This window comes from Eptatretus burgeri, chromosome 5, assembly GCF_056783735.1.
Source record: "Eptatretus burgeri isolate ZD-2024b chromosome 5, Ebu_testis_v1, whole genome shotgun sequence".
NCBI lineage: Eukaryota > Metazoa > Chordata > Myxini > Myxiniformes > Myxinidae > Eptatretus > Eptatretus burgeri.
In genome coordinates, this window is record NC_140965.1 from 99,163,990 (window position 1) to 99,184,537 (window position 20,548).

At 43.5% G+C, this 20,548-nt stretch overlaps 1 protein-coding gene across 5 annotated transcripts in view; it reads left to right on the forward strand.

Moving 5' to 3' along the window:
* Positions 1 to 20,548, forward strand: part of LOC147027037 (bifunctional 3'-phosphoadenosine 5'-phosphosulfate synthase 2-like) — a 100,935-nt gene that overhangs the window by 51,481 nt on the left and 28,906 nt on the right. For all 5 annotated transcript variants that reach the window (XM_085883128.1, XM_085883129.1, XM_085883130.1 and 2 more), the window contains one exon: positions 1 to 13. This exon is cut by the window's left edge and continues 101 nt beyond it. In XM_085883128.1, the coding sequence (XP_085739254.1) occupies positions 1 to 13 (13 nt within the window). The remainder of the gene's footprint in view (positions 14 to 20,548) is intronic.

The following is a 20,548-nucleotide window of genomic DNA, read 5'->3' on the forward strand; positions in this document are numbered from 1 at the left end:
GGAGATCACGAAGGTATGGCACATTCATTATTTTATCATGAGATAGCTTACAATTTGCCTCATCAATGTCATTGCCAAACTATATTATTACATTTTGCTTCAAATGAATTTACCAATCCCGTATTACTGAGTCACAGCATATGCATAGCCCATAATCTCGCTCCATTTTATTGTTCTATTTTCATCAAATTCTCAGTGATCGCAATGCTTACCTCATGCTCAGCTCATCCTGAGAATTTGGGCATGGCCTTTCTGTGCTCCAGCCCAGCACAAAAGGCTGCCTTGGCAGTGTGACCCCATTTCAAACTTCCTCATCTGGCCAAGGCTCACCATGGGATCAAAGACCTTGGGATTGACCTGAAGGGTCTTCCCCACACTCCATAACTAATTGTGGGACCCGTCCTGACACCCACAATGTGCCCTCTTGGCACTCACATGCCGTGTACCCTTTTCTCTGGCACCTGGGAATCCCTTAGAAGCACATGATGCATGCAGACTCAAGAAGCAATGAATATATAGTGCCTATAGAAAGTCTACTTCCCCTTTCAAAATTTTCACCTTTTGTTGCCTTTTAGCCTGGAATTAAATTTCATTAAATCAGACTTTTTCCAACTTTATTTTCACATCATAATCCACAACTTTCAAGTGAAAAACAAATTTCATAAAACTAACTTGAAATACAAAACTAGAATATCTTGAATGGATAAGTGTCCACCCCCTTATAATAGCAATTGTACATTATCGCAGGTGTAACTAATCATCTTCAAAATGATTTCAATAGATCCCAGGCCTCCACCTGTGTTAAATTGTAGTGATTCTGATTATTTCAGAATAAAATCAGCTGTTCCTGTATGTTTACTGTGCTGGGTAGTACATTTCACAGCAAAGACTCAACCATGAGCACCAAGGAGCTTTCAAAAGACCCGCTGGATAAAGTTGTGGAAAGGCACAGATCAGGGGATGGGTATAAAATATTTCAAAGGCCTTGAATATCCCTTGGAACAGAGTTAAGACGATCATTAAGAAGTGGAAGGTATATGGCACCACCATGACGCAGCCTAGATCAGGCCGTCCCTCCAAACTGGATGACCAAGTAAGGAGGAGACTGATCAGAGAGGCCACCAAGAGGCCAATGGAAACGTTGAAAGAGCTACATGCCAGCAGATGATAAGTGGGGTTTCTGGACTCCCATTCAAATGAATGGGGGAAAAGGGAAAAACTTTCTGACTCGAGCCCCAAAAGCCCAAAATAGGAGACTGATTTTCTCCCCACCTATCCCCTTCCCTCCCATACAAACAAATGTAAAATTGAGATTGATTTTCTCCCCACCTATCCCCTTCCCTCCCATACAAACAAATGTAAAATTGAGACTGATTTTCTCCCCACCTATCCCCTTCCCTCCCATACAAACAAATGTAAAATTGAGACTGATTTTCTCCCCACCTATCCCCTTCCCTCCCATACAAGCAAATGTAAAATTGAGACTGTGAAAGATTGCGACTTACTGATTAAAGCACTTCTTCCCTTTCATATTTTCTTTCAACTCAAAGAGCGAACCAACAAATATTTCTTCATGTTCCACTTTAGGGAATAACTTAATTTTCTTATAATATTCATTTCCATCGAATATATTCACTTTATCTCTTCAAGCATGAAAGAAAGGGAAGTTTAAACAAGTTTTAAACATAGGTTTTTCTCAAAATCATTCAAAGCAAGATGTTTCATTTTCGTGTTAAAACGAGTCAGTCTGGAGTCAGCCAAGCTGCCTCGCCCGAACCAAGCCAAAAAAATTCCGAAGTCATTTCCTATGTGGGACACACCCTAAAAAACCATTGTTGTGAAATCTCCCATTACGTCATCAAGTTGCTTATTTAAACCAACTTGTGTGCCGAGTGTTTTATTTAGGGAATGGATTGTGCAGATAATTTCTCCGACCTTGCGGAACAATCGTTTTCACAAGATGACAGGTGAGATCCTTAACCCAATTCATTATTTGTTGTTTTATACAGAATTAAATCACTAGACAACCAATAATTATTGTGTCTTTTTCTAACATGTCTCCAATAAGAACATCGTTGATAACTGATCGAGAACAGGAGGCCTTTGAATTACACGATGAGTGGCTAAAAATGAATGACTTCCTTGAAGACATTCAATCATTCATAAAAGAATTGAATGATATTTTTGTTGGCTGGCAAGAAGTCATTTCATGTCCTCTGAATTTTGAATGAGTCGAGTCAAAGGTGAGAAATTGTGTGTGTGTGTGTGTGTGTGTGTGTGTGTGTGTGTGTGTGTGTGTGTGTGTGCGTGCGTGCGTGCGTGCGTGCGTGCGTGCGCGCGCGCATGTGTGTATTTGTGTGTGTGTGTGTGTGTGTGTGTGTTTATATGTGTATGTGTCTGTGTCTCTGTCAGGGTTGGGGGGCAGGTACGCTCCCCCAACGTCTCACCACCCTCCTCATCCCTCTCCCCTCCCCTCCCCGTGTGTGGGGAAGGGTGGGGGTGGGATGAGGGAGGTGGTGGGTCAAAGGTGGGGGTGCACATGGGGGTGGGGCTTATGTGGGTGGGTGGGGCTTGTGTGGTTGGGGCTTGTTTGGGTGGGTTGGGCTTGTGTGGGTGGAGCTTGTGTGTGTGGAGCTTGTGTGGATGTGGCTTTTGTGGGTGGAGCAATTTTTTAATTGAAGAAACATGTTGTGTGTGGGAATTAATAAACTAATCACTAATTATGTGGATATGATGGATGTGGATGCGGCTTATGTGGGTGGGATTTGCGTGGATGTCGCTTATGTGGGTGGGGCTTGTGTGGATGTGGCTTTTGTGAGTGGGGTTTGCATGGATGTGGCTTGTGTGAGCGGAGTCAAAAAGGGGCGGAGCCAAAAAAATTACCAATTTATCTTTGTCTTTTGTAATTCCTGTGAATAAAATGAACATAAAATCTCTTCCCCCTTTAAATCACATAATTTGTAAGTCCAAGGAACTGTACCAACGATATCAACAATTTAAAAAAGTTAATTTGTCCATCGCTTGGTATAACCATTTTCAAAATGAGATTTCCACCTGTATATTCTTACGATATCACCAACTTTGAACTTGGGCTTTCTGACATTCATCTCTTTTTCATATTTTAATTTTGTAAATGTTTCTGACAGCTTAGTTTTCGTTGAGGTATGAATTGTGTCATTGTACTTATCTGCAATGTCCTGAATTAAAGATAACCATTGTTGAGAACCGAGTTGAGTGAATTTTTCATATAGTCTCTCTTTGAAAGTGCGATTAAAATGCTCAATAACAACTGCTTTTCCTTCATTAAAGGTGCTGTAAATGTAATGTTATTTTAAAGAAAATTCATAAATGTTTTGTTGTAGAACTCTGTACCCTCATCAGTCCACAATTTTATAGGTTTTCTCTTGCTTTTATTGAATATCTGTTTGAAAGCTAACATAAGAGTATTACCTGTTTTGTTTTTCAAACGAACAACCCACGCATTTCTACTTCTCAAATCAATAACGGTTAAAGCATATTTGTACCCCTTATCATAATTGAGTTCAATTAAATCAGCGGACCAGATATTATCAACTTCCTTGGAATAAACCTTCCTTGTATGAAACTTTGTGATTATTGGTTTATGTAATTCATCAGCTAATTGCTCTTCAATCTTAATGACATCATTAGAGCCTATAAGTTTTTTTGAATTTCCAAGCCCAAGTTTCAATTCAGCACTGATCATCTTCATGATGAACCTATCAACTTTTTCTCTCAAGGTTGGATTTTGTATCAGAGACAAATTATACAACATTTCTCCATCAGCTTCGTGTTTTTCTTCCAACGTTGTGTTATTTCCATAATCAACATCGTGCCTCATGCACACTTCATCAACCCTATTGATGGTTTACTCCATGGTTTAGGATTGTCTGCCTCATCTAATCTTTTATTCAAGTTTGTTCCTGGACCACAGAAAGATTATCCTGGTAGATGTAATTCCCCTGGTATTCCAGTTGTTGTAAATTTACTTTCTGAGAAAAACTTTTGTATATCTCCTCCCCGTTTGTGTTTGGTGATGAATTCACTCTTTTTTGAGCCACACACCGAACATGTACCTTTTTGTATAACCCTATTATTTTTACTGTTAACATACGAGATATTTTATCTCTTGGTTTTCTTTTTACATTTTAAAGAATAACTCATTTATTTAAGTGAAAAATTCCTACAGAGTGCGAAAACCTTTTTAGTTTCCAACATGCACATTTGAATCTTAATTTTTAAAACATAAAGAATCCTGAGAAATGTCTTCACTCTCTCCTCCATTTATTTAAGAAAAATAATGTAAAACTTTCATGAAAGTCAATTACACCAACATCATCAATAATATAGTCTTTTCCTTCTTTCTCTTCTTCATCTCCACTTTCTCGTTGAAATCTTCTCCCTGAAACCGATGTTAATAGTCTTGAGGCATATATTTCTCATAGACTTGCCAATTCTTTGTTTTCCTCCTCAGTGCATTGAGATTTATTTATTTTCTGTAATACCTTTGATCTTTTTATAATCTCACTGGTTTCCATATTTTTATATTTATTTATTCTCTCTCTTTCCTCCCTCTCCCTCTCCTTCTTCTCTCTCTCTTCTCCCTCTCCTCCTTCTCTCTCTTCTCCCTCTCCTCATTCTCTCTCTTCTGCCTCTCCTCATTCTCCCTCTCCTCCTTCTCTCTCTTCTCCCTGTCCTCCTACTCTCTCTTCTCCCTCTCCTCCATCTCTTGCTCCCGTTGCCATATCAGAAATAAAACCTTCGACAGCTCCCTTTCCCATTCTATCACTAAACGAATATAGTGTAAATTTCATCATCTCAGATGTAACAGAGACATAATCAACCGTTTCAACTTCTTGTGTTCCAATGTACAAACGAACACTATCAAACATTTTCCAGAAGAAATCATTCACGAGTGTAGCGTTTGTGTTATTCACAGCCTTAGTGAATGTAAATTTACACAGCAAGAAACTTTCGGCTGGATTCAAATAAGTTTGTTGATGATTTATTTCAAAACTTTTTGTTCCATTTGCATTCCAGTCTGTTCCAGTTATTGCATTTACCTTGAAGTAATCTTCTTTTTTAGTGACAATGGTATCATCCAAATCATAGATACTATCAATTGCTTCCATACTTGTATTTATTTAGGAAAAAAGATGTTAAAACTTTTGAAACCCTGACCCAAGTATTTGAATTATTTTCTGTCGTTCTTGGGGAGACAACTGAGTTTTGCCTTTCTTAATTTCTTTTATTGCTTGCAATTTATGAGATTCCTTTTGGGTATCTTTTATACTCTTTATAGCACCCGCGACATTTCCCACAGCAGAAGCAGTTGAACCAATTAGGTCTTTATGTTTAAGAATAGTTGAACCTATATCCATTAGAGTATCAATTATCCCATCTCCTTTTGTCTAAATTGATGTCCTACACCCCTTTGTCTCTTAGGTTTATAGTATCCTCTGCCAAGATACATACCTTCACCCTTGCAGTATGGGTAAAGGAACATCCCATCCCCTGTAATTATTTTATATTTTCCCAACTTCCGGTTCCGATCACTTCCGGTTCCGGTTTTGAGCGGCAAGAGGTCTCCTTCGGGGCTCCCTGCTGACGTCCTCAAAGTTAAGTTCCGGTTGTTATTTGTCCCGTTTTAACTGTTTAATTTTCTCACCTACATGTTAATGTGTGTTCCGAGTTCGGTTTTGTTTCAAAAATCGTGCTATTTTGTGAGTATTTATGTCGACGTTCTTACCTGGTGTTTGAGGCCTAGTCCTAGGCTTGAGGCCTACCGGTTCCACTCGGTGTTCGATCGTTTTTTTTTTGTTCGTTTGTTTGTTTGTTTGTTTGTTTGTTTTTTCACCCCATTACCTTCAATTTCTATCCTCCCCATTACCTTCAATTTTCATCCTCCCCACTTTCCAAACATCCCCCATTCTCCCAACTAATCTTTCTCATCTCAAAAAAAAAAAAAAAAAAAAAAAAAAAAAAAATACCCAACAACAACAACAACACGCTCACCTTCTCCCGATTCTGCTACTTCTTCTTCCTCTTAACTTCCTCCTCGTCTTCCTCGATTTCTTTTTTTTTTTTTTTACACTTCCATGACCTAATCTGTTGAACTCTCTCATACATTAATATTAACAACAAAAACGATCTTATAATGCTTCATCTTCCTCTCTCACACATGTGGTACTCTTTACTGTTTCACAATGCACTACTCTTCTGCTATTTTAACAGACTGCTCTCATTTCGACCTCTCCTTCATTCCTTGCCTAAAAAATCCAACTATTACAGCGCTTCTTCTCTCCATGCTCTGAATTCGCCTTCATTGCATCCATCAAGAATTGTGTTAAATCGCATCTCTGACCTAAAACTTCTAAAAACCACAGTTTGCCATGGATGCTCGCTTTCCATCAACCATTCTTTTTTCCAACTTCAGTGCCAACTCACCCCCTCACCCCTCACTCTCACTCTCAAAGCAACCATCCCACTCTTCTCCCTCCAAGCCTCCCTCTCTCCTCTTTCAAAAATTCCCCCTCACCTTTCTCCCACCTTTCATCTCCCTCACTCTTCCTTCTCGAAGTTGCCCCCCTCTCATCCACCAACCTGCCTCCCTCCACTGCCCTCTCACCTCCATCTCTTCACTCCATCTCCTCAAATCCTCAACTGCCATCTTCCTTGTCTCTTGTCCCCCCTCTCTCCCAGCACCACAGAGCCTTTTCTCCTCCTCATTCGGCCCCCTCCCCTCGCTATTCTGCAATACCCCACACTCCTTCAGCAACCCTCCTTACCTCCCCCCCTCGTCCCTCGTCCTATCCTCCCCCGCCTCCTCCACCTCCTGCACCCAAAGCCTCCTCCCCTACCTCTTCATTAAAAGTGTGGACCTCAAATATCCGGGGCCTTCGCTCAAACCTTTCAGATCTTTCCATGCAGGTTGCCACTGACAAACCAGACATTATCTGCCTAACAGAAACTTTCCTCTCCCAAGACGTGTCTGATTCCCAAGTATCTCTCCCTGGTTACTCCCTCTTACGGTATGACAGACCTGAGCCTCGTCCTGGTGGAGGTATTGCTCTCTTCATCAAAGATTCTATTCCTCACTCTCCCTGCACTGCTCTCACTCCCCCACACCCCCAGGAATACCTCTGGCTTCGGCTTCCCCTCCACTCCCACCTCATGTTTATATGTGTACTGTACCGTCCACCGAACAGTGATGACTCCATCTACACCTCACTCTCCGAAAACATGGACCATCTTCTATCTTCTCATCCAAACTCTCTCTTCCTCTTATGTGGCGACTTCAATTGTCATCACGCCAGTTGGCTAGGTGTGGGTACCTCTCTCACCTGCCATGGGACATCAGCAAAAGCTTTCTGTGACTCATTGGGACTGACTCAATCGGTCAACTTCCCGACCCGGATCTCAACCAATGGTACTCCATCTCTTCTGGATCTGATTTTGACAAATTTCCCTGACAATATCTGCTGCTCTTCCTTCGCTCCAATTGGTTCTTCTGACCACGTCCTTGTTAAAGTGGACATCTCTCTGGCTGTTATCAGAGAACCACCTCACCGCCGTCGAGTCTGGCATTTCACTCAAGCCGACTGGCAGGGTCTCCGAGCAGCCATCAAACTTACAGACTGGTCTCCTATCACTACTTTCTCAAACATCAACTCATCCTGGGAATTCTTTCAAAGAAACTTGCTCTCCCTCATGCACAGATTTATCCCCTCTCGTGTTCAGTTGTCTTACCCTTCCTCCCGCCCTTGGTGTACTGAAGCTTGTGGCGAGGCAGTTGTCCTGAAACAACTTGCCTTTGCCTCATGGAAAGCAAACCCAACTGAGGGCAATCTCAGTTCTTTCCACAAAGCTCGGAACAAGTGTGTATCTACCCTCAGGAGAGCCAGAAAACAACATCTTTCTCATCTCAAGTCTGAACTCTCAAACCTCTCTCCCTCCTCAAAATCCTGGTGGCATTTAATCAAATCTGTTTCTGGTGTATGTTCCCCCTCCATCCCCTCCCTTACCTCAAATGGCCGCACTGCTGATTCCACACGTGATAAAGCTGAATGTCTAAACTCGGTGTTTTCAGCTAAATCTTGTGTCCCAAACCCATCACTATCTCTACCCACTTTACCCAGTCGCACCAAACTGTCCCTGGACTCTGTATCCTTTTCTCCTGACAAGGTGGAGAGCTTGCTTTCAAACCTCGAGTCAGATTCTGCAACCGGTCCAGACGGCATCAGCCCACGTGTCCTCAAAGCCTGCTCTTCTGCTCTTGCTCACCCTCTCTCTGTTCTATTCACCCTCTCATTTTCCCAAGGTCATCTGCCATCTGCTTGGAAATCTGCTAACATCACTGCCCTGCATAAAAAAGGTGCAAAAACAGATCCCTGTAACTACAGACCAATCAGCCTTCTCCCAATCATCAGCAAGGTTATGGAATCCATCATCGCTTCAGACATGAAATCCTTCCTCTTCTCCAATGGCTTGATTTCCAATCATCAATTTGGTTTCAGACCAGGTCACTCTACCCTGGATATGCTGCTACTGCTCTCCCATCAATGGATGGAGGTCCTCAATGCCAGACAGGAAATCCGAGCCGTATCCCTGGACATATCACGTGCTTTTGACACAGTCTGGCACCCTGCCCTACTCACCAAACTCTCTTCCCATGGTATTCAAGGCCATCTCCACTCATGGCTCGCAGACTTCCTCTCCTGTCGCAGTCAACGTGTGGCCCTAAATGGAGTTCTTTCATCCCCTCTTCCTGTGCAGGCTGGAGTTCCTCAAGGTAGCGTTCTGGGCCCTGTTCTTTTTCTGGTTTTCATCAATGATCTCTCGGACTCTCTGGAAAATCCTCTATTTCTCTTTGCCGATGACTCCACCCTCTGCCGTACCATCTGTCATCCCTCAGACCGGCAAGCAGCAGCTTCTTCGCTCACTGCAGATCTGGATAAAATCACAAACTGGTCCAACATGTGGAACATGTCTTTCAATCCAGACAAATCTCACACTCTCACTATGTCTCTTCGAAAGGACCGTTTACAAAACCCCCCCATCCACTTTCTCAACAATCCTCTGGAAGAAGTCTTCTTTCAAGCTTCTGGGTCTCACTATCTGCCATGACCTTTCCTGGGAAAGTCACATTTCCAACCTTGCCTCAAAAGCCAGTCGCCGACTGGGAATCCTCCGTCGTGCAAAGTCCTTCCACGGCCCTCTTGAGCTCCTGACCACTTACAAAGCTTTTGTCCGTAGCCTGATGGAGTACTGCTCTCCCCTCTGGGCTGGTGCTCCTGCCTCCCACCTTTCTCGACTTCACGCTGTCGAAACCAGGGCTTTTAAGATCATTGGCATCTCCCGCAATGAAGCTGAGTCTTTGGGCCTCTCACTCAATCACCGCAGGTTAGTCGGTGGTCTTTCTGTCTTCTACCGACTCCTCTCCAGCCTTGCCCCCCCTGCTCTCTCTGCGATTTGTCCCAACCACATTTCCACAGGGCGCTCAAGGTCCGCCAACAACCCCCTTCTGGTAAAACTACCAAAATCACGAATCACTGCTCATCTTCACTCTTTCATTCCTCTTTTTTCCCGCCTTTGGAATAAACTTCCTCACTCTATTCTTTCCCATTCTTCCCTCCAGGCTTTCAAAACAGCTGTTCACCACCACCTCTTATCTTCCCCCATCCAAATCCTCGATATTTTCTACCCCCGATAATCCACCCAAGCCCACTTCCTTCAATTCTCCTGCTTTCCTTCCTGAAAGTCCCTGTAATGTCCATCTTCTCCTCGCCATGTTCCCCGTCCCATCCCCATCCCTCTCCCTTCCACAGTTCACCTGTGTCTGTTCCCCAATGTTTTGTCCCTTCCACTCCCGCCCCTCTTGTCTCATGCCTCCTTGCTGTGAGTTGTGTGTTCGCTCTCATACGAGCCTCGACCAAGGTATACAAAAAAAAAAAAAAAAAAAAAACTCGTGTTTCCTCATAATAACCATCGTATTTATTTATTGGAAAACTTCATGTAGGTGAATTCTGATGGATATAATTTCTCCATTAAAATAAATCGTGATTATCTTGGTCGGTTATCCTAAACGTTACTCTGTATATGGTTTTTCCTGACACAGGTAGATAAACCAGATTTTTGGGTTCCATATTGAATTTATAACCAATTGGGGTTGAGTATGCACTGAATGAAAATATTGTATTTGTTCTTATTCCATCATTATAAGCACCATCAATCAAATCACAGTGAATTAATACCGAATTTATTCCTGAGGATATTTGAATGACATTATCACTGTAAAACGTCCCATTAGTTTCAATCTTTTTTGAGGAGAAACCCAATAACTCTCTAAATGAATTGTCAATTGTGAAATCAACCTTGTAGTTATTTTTAAGTTTAATCGTTGATTTTGAAGTATGTTTTTGAATATCTATAACAATATTTTTTGGTTCATAACCCTGTTCTTTCATAAGTCGAGCAATTTTGGAAGATATTTGAGAAATCTCATGTGCTCTGGGTGAAACTGTTGTCGTTTTGTATCCACTTCCCGGATTATAACTAAACTTGTCATTTTCTCGGTGATATTAAATAAGGTATTATAAGTTTCCTTGGACAATAAAGATGCCTCATATTCTTTTGTTGCGTCAAGTTGTAGTGGGTATGGGAATGAAGATGTGTGGTCACTTGTGAAATTAAAACTAAGGATTGTGCTTCTCATCTTATTTAATATGGGATAAAATGTCTTTGTATTGACATTTATTAATTATTTTCATGTTCATCAACTGGTCTAAAATGGCTGATGCTTCATTAAAACAATTGTTATTTCCAGCCTTCTTACTACCTAACAGCAATAACAGTCTTTTAACTCATTGTGATGGGTCATTTGGAAGAAAACTAACACCTGAACCAAGGATACTTAAAGCCTGAATAATGTGTTTCTCCTTCTCATTCTTCCTACTTTTACCAGATAGACTAACCCTATAATTAAGAGAGCCCAGCAGATAAATATGTGCTATACAATCCTTATTTTTATTTCCAATGGTTTATCAAAATACTTTGATTCATCCCTCACAGTTGAACCTTGTTTTCCATCTTTTGTTAGAAGAAACATTAATCTCGGAGTTAGTTTAACAGGGGGTTGAGCAGAACTAAAGAACCTTAATTCATCATTAAATATCAATCCCTTTTCTTGAACAAGATGAAATATTGCTGGTTGTTCTGTTGGAATGAGTCCTGCTTTGGTTTTTGAATCCGTTGAATGTTCATTTTTTGAAGAGCCTTCACAATATAATCAGGGGGTTGATTAATCTCTTCCAGTTGTTGAAATAATCCATCATCATATTCTAATTCTCTGATATTCCCTAATTCATCCTCCTTCATAGTGACTGAAATCTTTTAACATTTGAAGTTTTTTAGGAGTATATTCTATTGTGGGAACTGTGAAAGCATCCATAATTTTTTCTTGGGAAGTTTTTGAAAGTGGTTAAAAAAAATTTCTCTTGTTTTCTTTCAAATGCTTCTTCACCCGTTAGTTTCTGTCTGCGTTTCTTCTTTTTGTCTTCCTGTTGCTTTACAACTTTTGAAACCAACTCTTGATGCTCCTTAAATCTTCTTGCTCTTTCTTTCGCATCCATTTATTTCTAGAAAATATTATTCACTGAATTATAAAGGTCAACAGGGAAATTTTCCTTTTCTTCATCATTAAAGTAGATGTGTTCAAATAAATCATTTTCTTTAAATATTTCATCAAATTCTTTATTAACATTAATACGAGTTGTAATTTCTTCTTCACTAATACTTGTATCTCTGCTTTTCATACGTTTGTGTTGGGTTTCTTCATCAACATCAAAACCGAATGATAAAATCTTGACCCCATTACCACTCAGAGGCTTAATAATTTGTCTCATTCCTTCTGGATTAGTTTCTAATATCCCAAGACCACCAGATTTTAGTTTCTTTAACTCACTCTTACAATGTGAATATTTTGTTGTACCAAGAGAAACCTCCTCAATTATTTGACCTTCATTCCTCAATCGCATATGTTCCTCTTCTGAAATATAGTAATAATCTTCACCTTCTACTTCTCCAGGTCTTATTGCTCGAGTTGTTGTTGATACAATACGAACTACATGGTGCTTTTTAAGCAAATTTACAGTATTTTCATTTATACTTTACAAGAACCTTGATTTATGAAAGTTTTTTTTCCAGAAGTAGATTTACCCACAAGATTTATAATAATAGTTGTCATTTATATATGTAATTGTTTATAAAATAAAAAAATTATCCCTTAATATCTCATCTTGTTTCACAACAATATATTTATATTTTTCAGTCATGTGCTTCATATAATCCCCAAATTCCTTTTTTATGACATAATGTAGAACAATTTTCTCTGCAAAAATTGTTTGTATCTATTGAATTTAACTTGAATAAAATAAAAGTATTAGCATTGTTTCTTATTGAGTGACGAGGGAGTTGAAAGTACTATTGACTAAGATAAATACAATTACAAGAAGAAAGTCTCCCTCTTGTGTAGTAGCTATCCATTACCATTTGGTTTCTCTCATTAACACAATCATCAAAGATAATGAGGTTCTTTTTTGATTTATACAAATCTTGGGGAGAAGGTATATCATCTGTATTATCACTAAGAATACAAGTTATCAGTTTTGATTTCTTTGTATATCTCTGTGTATCACAAAATAGTTGTATTATATCTTCAATGTTGGAATCAGTTAGTTTGTTTTGAAGTTTAAATAAACTGATTATATCTTCTTTTTGAAGACCAGCATTAAAACCTTGTGAGAGTAGTTGATACTCAGGTTGAAAACTCGACTTTGTGAAAATTATAAAATTATCATAATCCAGAAAGTTGGGAGTAAGGAGCATCTTTAAAAGTAAGCAAGTTTTTACATGCCTGTTTGAACCAACTATGGGACATCTTAATGAATTTGGAAGATTTTTATGGTTGTTTAATTTTATCTTATTTTCCCAAATGGGTAAAAAATCATTCATTTATATATTTGGAAAACAAGTATTTAATTTTTTTATTGGCTTTTTTGGAAACTCTATGTTTTATCTGAAGTTCAGGTTGAATTTCAAGATAATCCATTATTTTATTTATCGTGAACGTAGTGAGCTTCATACTCAACGTGTGCACATGAGAATAGGAAACAACAACAACAACACAATACCCTGGCAATTTGGAATCAGTGTCATTTAACATTACAAATATGACCCTTTTGCTTCTGGTTTTTTTTTTTTTGCTTCCGGTTTTTGTCATGGGGAATGATGCGTCCTGGGAGATAAAGGCATCGTCGGAGACATGAAAGACCCAAATATCAGACATGGTGTATATTTCCTCCACTGATTTTAATAAAGATATCTCCCACATCATCAAAAAATAATTTTTAATCGTGATTTACATTATTTGATCGCTGATCCCGAATCCAGGCCGAAGTAACCGGAAATTGCAGCATCGTCTGCTATGCACCTGACTGACCTCAGATCTGTCAATCATCAGCTGTGCGGCGCTTACATGTACCATGGTATAGTTGGCAAGTACACAGTTGTGAACAAGTTTTATGCACAAATGTCCGAAAAATTATAGCAAAAAGACTGTTTAATTTGATATATTTAAGAAGCGAATGTAAGAAGAATTCTACGTTCGCTTCTACGCTTTGCCTATTCCATATCATATTACAATATCTTGTGTTGATATTTCCCTGAAAATGACAATCGTTAATAATATGAATCATCAATCCACAAAACATGGTTGTCATTTGTTCAGTCTCTTCATTTGTAAGAAAAGGTGTATTATCACCCTCATACTTTACATTCATTTCTTGAATCAATCTTGTAAAGTAATTCATTTTTGGTGTATATCTCAAAGAATTATATTCCTTTTTATATTTTTTATCATTAATTAGAAGATAATCACAGAACATACATTGTTTATAGGCTTTTGACTGTGTTTAATCCCCGTCTTTTACACGCAGGACAATTCTCAAATTTGTCATGTGGAGAATCAGGAAATTCAAGAGGCTGAAAATCTCTTAAACTATTCATATTTATAAAGTTAAACTTTACTTCAAATAAAATTCATCTTCGGTATGATCTTCAGTACTTTCATTGGTGCTTTCACAATCATCTATAAAACTACTTTCATAACGATCGTTTGAATACAACCTCTCGGTATCATAACTGTCTTGTTCCAACAGAGATACTGTCATCACTCTTGTAATCTTCAAAATCTTCAGTTGAATAATGATTCATATTTAATTACAAGAAAAAACATTACCATCTATATCTATATACTTTTTTTTCATTAACAGATTCAACTATGACATTTTTGATATTAAAGGTGATTTTAAAATGATTCTTAACTACTATTGAATGAAATGTCATTTCACCTGATATATTAACATCCTTTATTTCATCAGGATTTTACATCTTTAAGGTTGTTGAAAAAAAATACAAATTTCTTGCATATTACAGATGGTCTTATCTTTTCTTTCTAAAGCTTCATCCATAAGCTTTTTCTTTTTTGATACTTTTTCTTGTTTCATTGCTTTTTCTGGTTTTGAATATATTGCCAGAAGGAGAGGAGAAACTTTTGAGAGCTACTTTAATTGATGTTCTTCCAGATATACTAAAAGCCCTTCCACTGAAAGAAATTGAAGAACTTATATTATTCACCATAATTGCTTTTATCCAATAGTTGTTATATTTATCTTCATTCAATTTTACATCCTCGACATATTTCTCAGTATCTTTTACAAATGAAGAGATTGATTGAAACTTGTCTTTTGTGTCTTGCTACATTGTATTTATTAAGTGAAAAAAGTTGGAGGATAAAATGGTTTCAAGCACAGATTCACCGATAAATTAAACGGAATTTTCATCAAGAAAATTTTATTTTAAGCAAAGTTTTGTTGTATAAATACGGTGAATACAATGTACTGCGATGTTTGTAATCATGGATATATATTGTTGTGGTTGACCAGATTCGCAAACCACCATTCAGGTCCCTTAGGTGAGATATCTCGGTAAGTATATGTGTAGTTAGGCCCAAACCCGTTGTCTAGAGGGAATAAATGTCATTCATGAGGGCTGCGACTCTTCAGGATAGCCGTTTTTCTTTTACTATCTTTATTTTAGACCAACCGCCATTATTACCACCACCAACCACGTCTCAACAGCCATCACAACAACAACCACCAACCACAACGCCGCTTCACCACAACCGCCACGACCTTTACCGTCACAACTCGCCACCATCGCATCCCCGTCATCTCGCGCCACTCGTGGGCACCTATGCTGGACTCGTGTAGAGCGCGCACCGAGCAGCCTGTTCAGAAACATCACGGACCTTCCGCAGAAAAACGGATCAAAAACGACTCACGCCCACTTTTGTTCCGTCCAATCGGTGAGCGAGGGGCGATTTGGCCCCACCTCCAGGGCGTTGGAGGGCGGTCGCTATATGCAAATTCATGGATCAAAAAGCATTCACGCCCACTTTTCCTCGGGCCAATGGGGAGCCAGCAAGAGGTGAAAGGTCGGAGGCAGAGGGTCAAAGATGAAGGAGCGAGGCCACGGGGGATATAAGGGGCCGCGTTCGTCAGTCGAGGCAGTTCAGTTCGCAGGAGGAAGAGTTGAGTTGGAAGTGGAGGAAGAGTTCGCAGTTGGGAGTTCGCGGAGTCGGAGTGAAGAGGACGGAGCTGTGGAGAGGCGGCGGCGGCGAAGGCGGACGAGGGGGTGCTCGCGTCGGATTCGGGGAACTGCGGAGAGAAAGGCCGGCGGCGCGACCGAGGTCGTGGTGGAGACGCTCGTCGCGGGACCCGCGATTTTGTGAAATCCTCCTTTCCCCGAGCATCAGCAACCCCCTCCTGTTTCCCCCCGCGCTGAGATAGTGCGACAAAAGGGGGCCCCCTTCCCACCCCCTACCAGACACTGTCCGCGAGGCCCGCGGAGTTGAGGCACCACCGCCGCTCCGCGTCTCATCATCAGACGGGTAGGCCCGACACGGTCTCGGCCCCAGGCCCGCCTACCCCCTCATCCTGGAGGGTGGTTCTCTTTTCTTTTGCTTTGGGAATGTGTGTTGTCGGTGCCATCTGTGAAGTAAAATTGTATAAGTGTTGCCGTGTGCTCGCGTAGTCGGTATTAGATCTGCATTGTCGCATTTGCTTTTTGTCTTCTTCTTTTCCATGTGCTTTTGGTGGAATTGTATATGTGTGCTTCCCGTGTGCCGCGAAATAAATGTGCTTATTATTGAACTGTTTTCCCGCTTCGCTTCGTCATTTCTTTCATTGAATCCTCATCTTGCTTCACGTAAAGGGTTGGTCGTGGGTTAAGACGCCCGATAATTAATCGAACCGTCGAGGTCGACGAATAACACCGCTCGGTTATCCCAATAGTACGGAACGGGTCGCTTAAGTGGCCCGTGTCCGAAGTCGACCTGCGGCGAGGTGCGATCGCCCGGTCTACCCTCCGTGTTGGTACTTAGGTAGGTCGAATTTGGCGAGCAACCCTATCCCACGCGGGGGCCGATTGGCACGATCGCGGTGAGACCGAAAGGTCCACCCGTGACTGGTTCCCGGCGTTAGTCCGAGAGGGTCACGACTGGATTGTCCGTCCGGTGGGCGACGTGCCGCGATTCGAGTTACGTGGCCGTCAGCACGCCGGCGGGCGCGAATCCGCAACATTGGTGTCAGGTCGTGCGATACAAACTCATCGCCCTCCTCGCGGCACTGGTATCGGAGAACGGGAAAACGGGCTCTCCTGTCTCCAATTAAATTCACGGGAATCGGTCCAGGGGTGAGAGAAGCGACCCCCGATTCCCTCCAAATTACGAGCGAGCTAAATTAACCCTTTACGAGAAGCAAGATGGCGTCTCAAGGCGAGCGGGAGCCGGGGGTATTAGAAATGGATGTAGAATGTGTAGAATCCATGGCTCAGGATGAAATCCCCGTGCAGGAAATGTTAATTGTACAGGAAAACGAACTCGCCCAACTGAACCCAGAGGCCGAAATGGGTGCGGCAGCGGCCGCGGTGTATGACACCTCCCCTCCCCCTCTCCACCAAAACCTCCCGATTCTTGCCGAATCGGCTCACCCAAGCGCACCCGACATGGCCCAGCTATTCGCCATGCTGGCGGCAATGACAGCAAGGATGGATGCAAATACAAATGAAATGAAAGGCATGAACGAAAAGATGGATACAAATACAAATGAAATGAAAAACGAAATGAAAAACGAAATGAAAGGCATGAACGAAAAGATGGATACAAATACAAATGAAATGAAAAACGAAATGAACAAGCAAATGAACGGAATGGAAACAAACATGAAGGAAGAAATGAAAGAGCTACGGGGTGAGACGCAGAACATGGGCCGATGCCTGCAGGCGGGCATGAAGGCCGTGACCAGGGAGCTGGGAATGGCGACTCCACGTGTGGGAGCAAACGAGCTGGAAGGGGGTGCAGCGGCTGACAGGCCCGCGGTGGAGGCGGGTGAAAAAATAATTCGGGGGGCGTGTTGGGCGAGGGTCGTGACAGAAGAATCGACGGTGACCGAAAGGGAAAAATTAAATGGGGAGACCAAAACGTGTGAGACGAGACACGAGGTGACGACAAAGGAAATAAAAATAGTTGAGACAAGGGAGGTAAAGGGTGAAGAGGTGACTGAGTGGGCAGAGACACGGGAGACAGAAAAAATAGAGGGAAGACTACACGATGAAGACGGGGTAAGTGACGCACACACACACACGGAGGTAGTGGAGGATAATGGGGGTGAGCTCGCGGAGCGTGTGGGGACCCAGTGCGAGCACCTGGATGGCCTCCTCCAGGAACGAGGGGAGGGAGTATGCCCCCTTGAGGCGAGTCACGACCAGGTGAGTTCGGTCGTGCTTTGCGAGTTCGAGGGGAGAAGTGCTGCGAACGGGTGCACGGAGAGCTTGGGGGGTATAGAGGCCCCGGAGACCCTTGTGGGGACACAAATCCCCAGTGTAGTTGTCCCTGTGTGTGTGGTGCAAGGTGTGAGTGCGTCCCCGTGTGTGGAAGCGACCCCGTGTGTTAGTAGTGTGGTGGCGATGGTGCCAGAGTACGTGCTTCTCAGCACGCCGTGTGTGGATGAAACAGCCAGTATGAGTGAGGCACCGCGGGTGAGTGCCCCCGCGTGTGTGAGTGAGGCACGGAGTGTGGATGAGGCACCGCGGGTGAGTGCCCCCGCGTGTGTAAGTAGTATGGTTTGTGTGAGTAGTGAGGCACGCGTGAGTGAACGGCCGAATGCAAGGGAGACCGTGTGTGTGAGAGAGCGGTATGTGAGGGAGATGTCGGTTGGCATGCGGGAGCACGCAGCCGCATCTCCCGGTGTGAATGTAATGGTGTGGAGTGTGAGCGTCGTAACACGCAGGTGTGCGTGGGTGGAATGGAGGCGACGACGGAGACATGTAAGGAAAGAAAGCCGGGTAGCGGCTGTAGTTGTTTCGGGGACCGTGCCGGGTTCACCTAGCAGTGAGCACGCGGTCCGTGCTGTGCAACGCACGAGACCACCACGTGCTCACTTGCGAGAGTGAAGTCCCGGTCCGGAAACGCACGCGGTGGATTTGCCGATCCCGCGGACGGACAAAGTTTAGGCAGGACTACGGATTTGGACCGGACGGGTTCTCCACGCGATCGTGTGTGTTAAGCTCCAACGGGCAAAGCACATGTGTTCGCGTGGGGAACCCCTCGAGACGTGGGGCTTGTGTTTTTTTTTATGCGCACGGTGACGTCATGGCTGCACGTGGGGTTGGAATCCGGCAGGAGAGGTATCCCTGCCGGATGGTGCCGTCCAAGGAGGGACGAGGAACACGTGCAGCTGCATGACGTCACGGGCAGGTGCAAAGTGCGCGAGTTGCCGCGCTGGTGCTGCGCATGGAAAAAAAAAAAAAAAAGCAAGCCTCACTTTCGGGTGCACAGGATTCCTGGGCAAGGGGTGGAAGACCCCCTTGACCGGGGCACAGGATGGAAACTAGTTAGGGGGAAGGGTTAGCTTAGTTAGACCGGCTCCATGGGGCAGGGGTAAGTCCTCATGGGGCCCGTGGAATGGATTAGTTAGAGGGATTGTAGCGAGATTTAGGTTGGGAAAGTTATTTTTTTTGATTTTGAGGACATGGACAGACTTGTGAATGTGTAGAGGGGATGTAGTTTAGCGACGTAGTGTTAAATGGAACGTGCTATAGTATAAGGGACGACTTGGGAGCACGAGTTAGTGAGAGGATGCAGATAGAAGGATGGCAGGGTTCAGTGGTGAGTGTGTTGAAGAGTTGGTGGGTGAAGTGGAAGCATGTGCTTGGTGAGTGAGTGAGGCCAGCGGGTCTGTGTGAGTGGAGCGAATGGGGAATGCATGGTGCGATGAGTGATTGGGGGGAGGAGTGACTCCCGCCCAAGGGACCCCCGGGGTCAGTGTAGAGTGAGTTAGGGGGTTAGTTAAATTAACAAAAATGGAGGTCGTTTTGTTGTTGGTGGGTGTGTAGGCTCGAAACCCGTTTGGAGGGGTGCAGGAGCCCTGTTGACGGGCTTGGGAGCGTGGCTGCGAAAGGTGAGTATCGCTGAGTGGGTACCCCGGGCACCAGGCTCGTCGGCCGCGGTAGGCCATGGGCCCATGGGGGGCCGGGATAGAGTAGTGGGCACGGGTGCGCCTGCTTGGTGCGGGGGCCCGGGGCGCCATTGGCCGCGTGGGCAGTGTTGTGGGCACGGGTGACCCTCGGAAAGGGGCCTGGGAAGCCAGCCTGCCACGTGTGCGTTTCAGGGGAGGTGCCATGGGGGGCACTCCCCGGTGTTAGGGAGCTGGTAGGCTCGGAGGCAGTGTAGTGCCCGGGGGTGCCATAGCGGGAGATTCGGCAGAGGGTCGTGCCTGCCAAAGGGAGCTACGTGTCCCAGACCGTGTGAGGGCACGGAGAGAAAATTGGGGGGCGAGGCCCGAAATTGTGAGGACACCAACACAGGCGACGGGAATCTGGGTTGTTAGAACCAATAGTTTAAGCGAGAGGCGCTTGTTGAAAGCCCCGGGGTAGTTTAACAGTTAAATGGATAGGGTAGATTAGGAAGTGTACCCCTCCGCACCATCCATCCCCTCGCTCTCTTTGTGGGCCGCTGGACCCACTTTGGTTATAGATCGCTGAACTCTGGGGAGGCCATTCTGAGGCTTCGTTGGGCCTCGGCACAGGACGCTAGCTCTCCCTTATTCCCCTCCGGGAAGGGAACGTAGGGGTTGGGAGTAGGCTAGGTGACAGGATAGGTTAGCCGAACAAGGACAGCAAAGGGGGTTAGGGGACGATTTATAGGGGGGAAGTAAAAAAGAAAAATAAAAAAATAAGTTGGGGCTAAATTGGGGTTTGACAAATTAAGGGAGTGGGTATGTACAGTGACAGGCAAAGGCGATAGGTGGGAGGGAGACAGGTGGGTAGGTCCGAGCCCGCCTTCTGAGTGGCCAGCACCACCGCACTCCCTCCACCAACCTCCACTGAACGGCAAAGGCTGGCCAGCTTCATC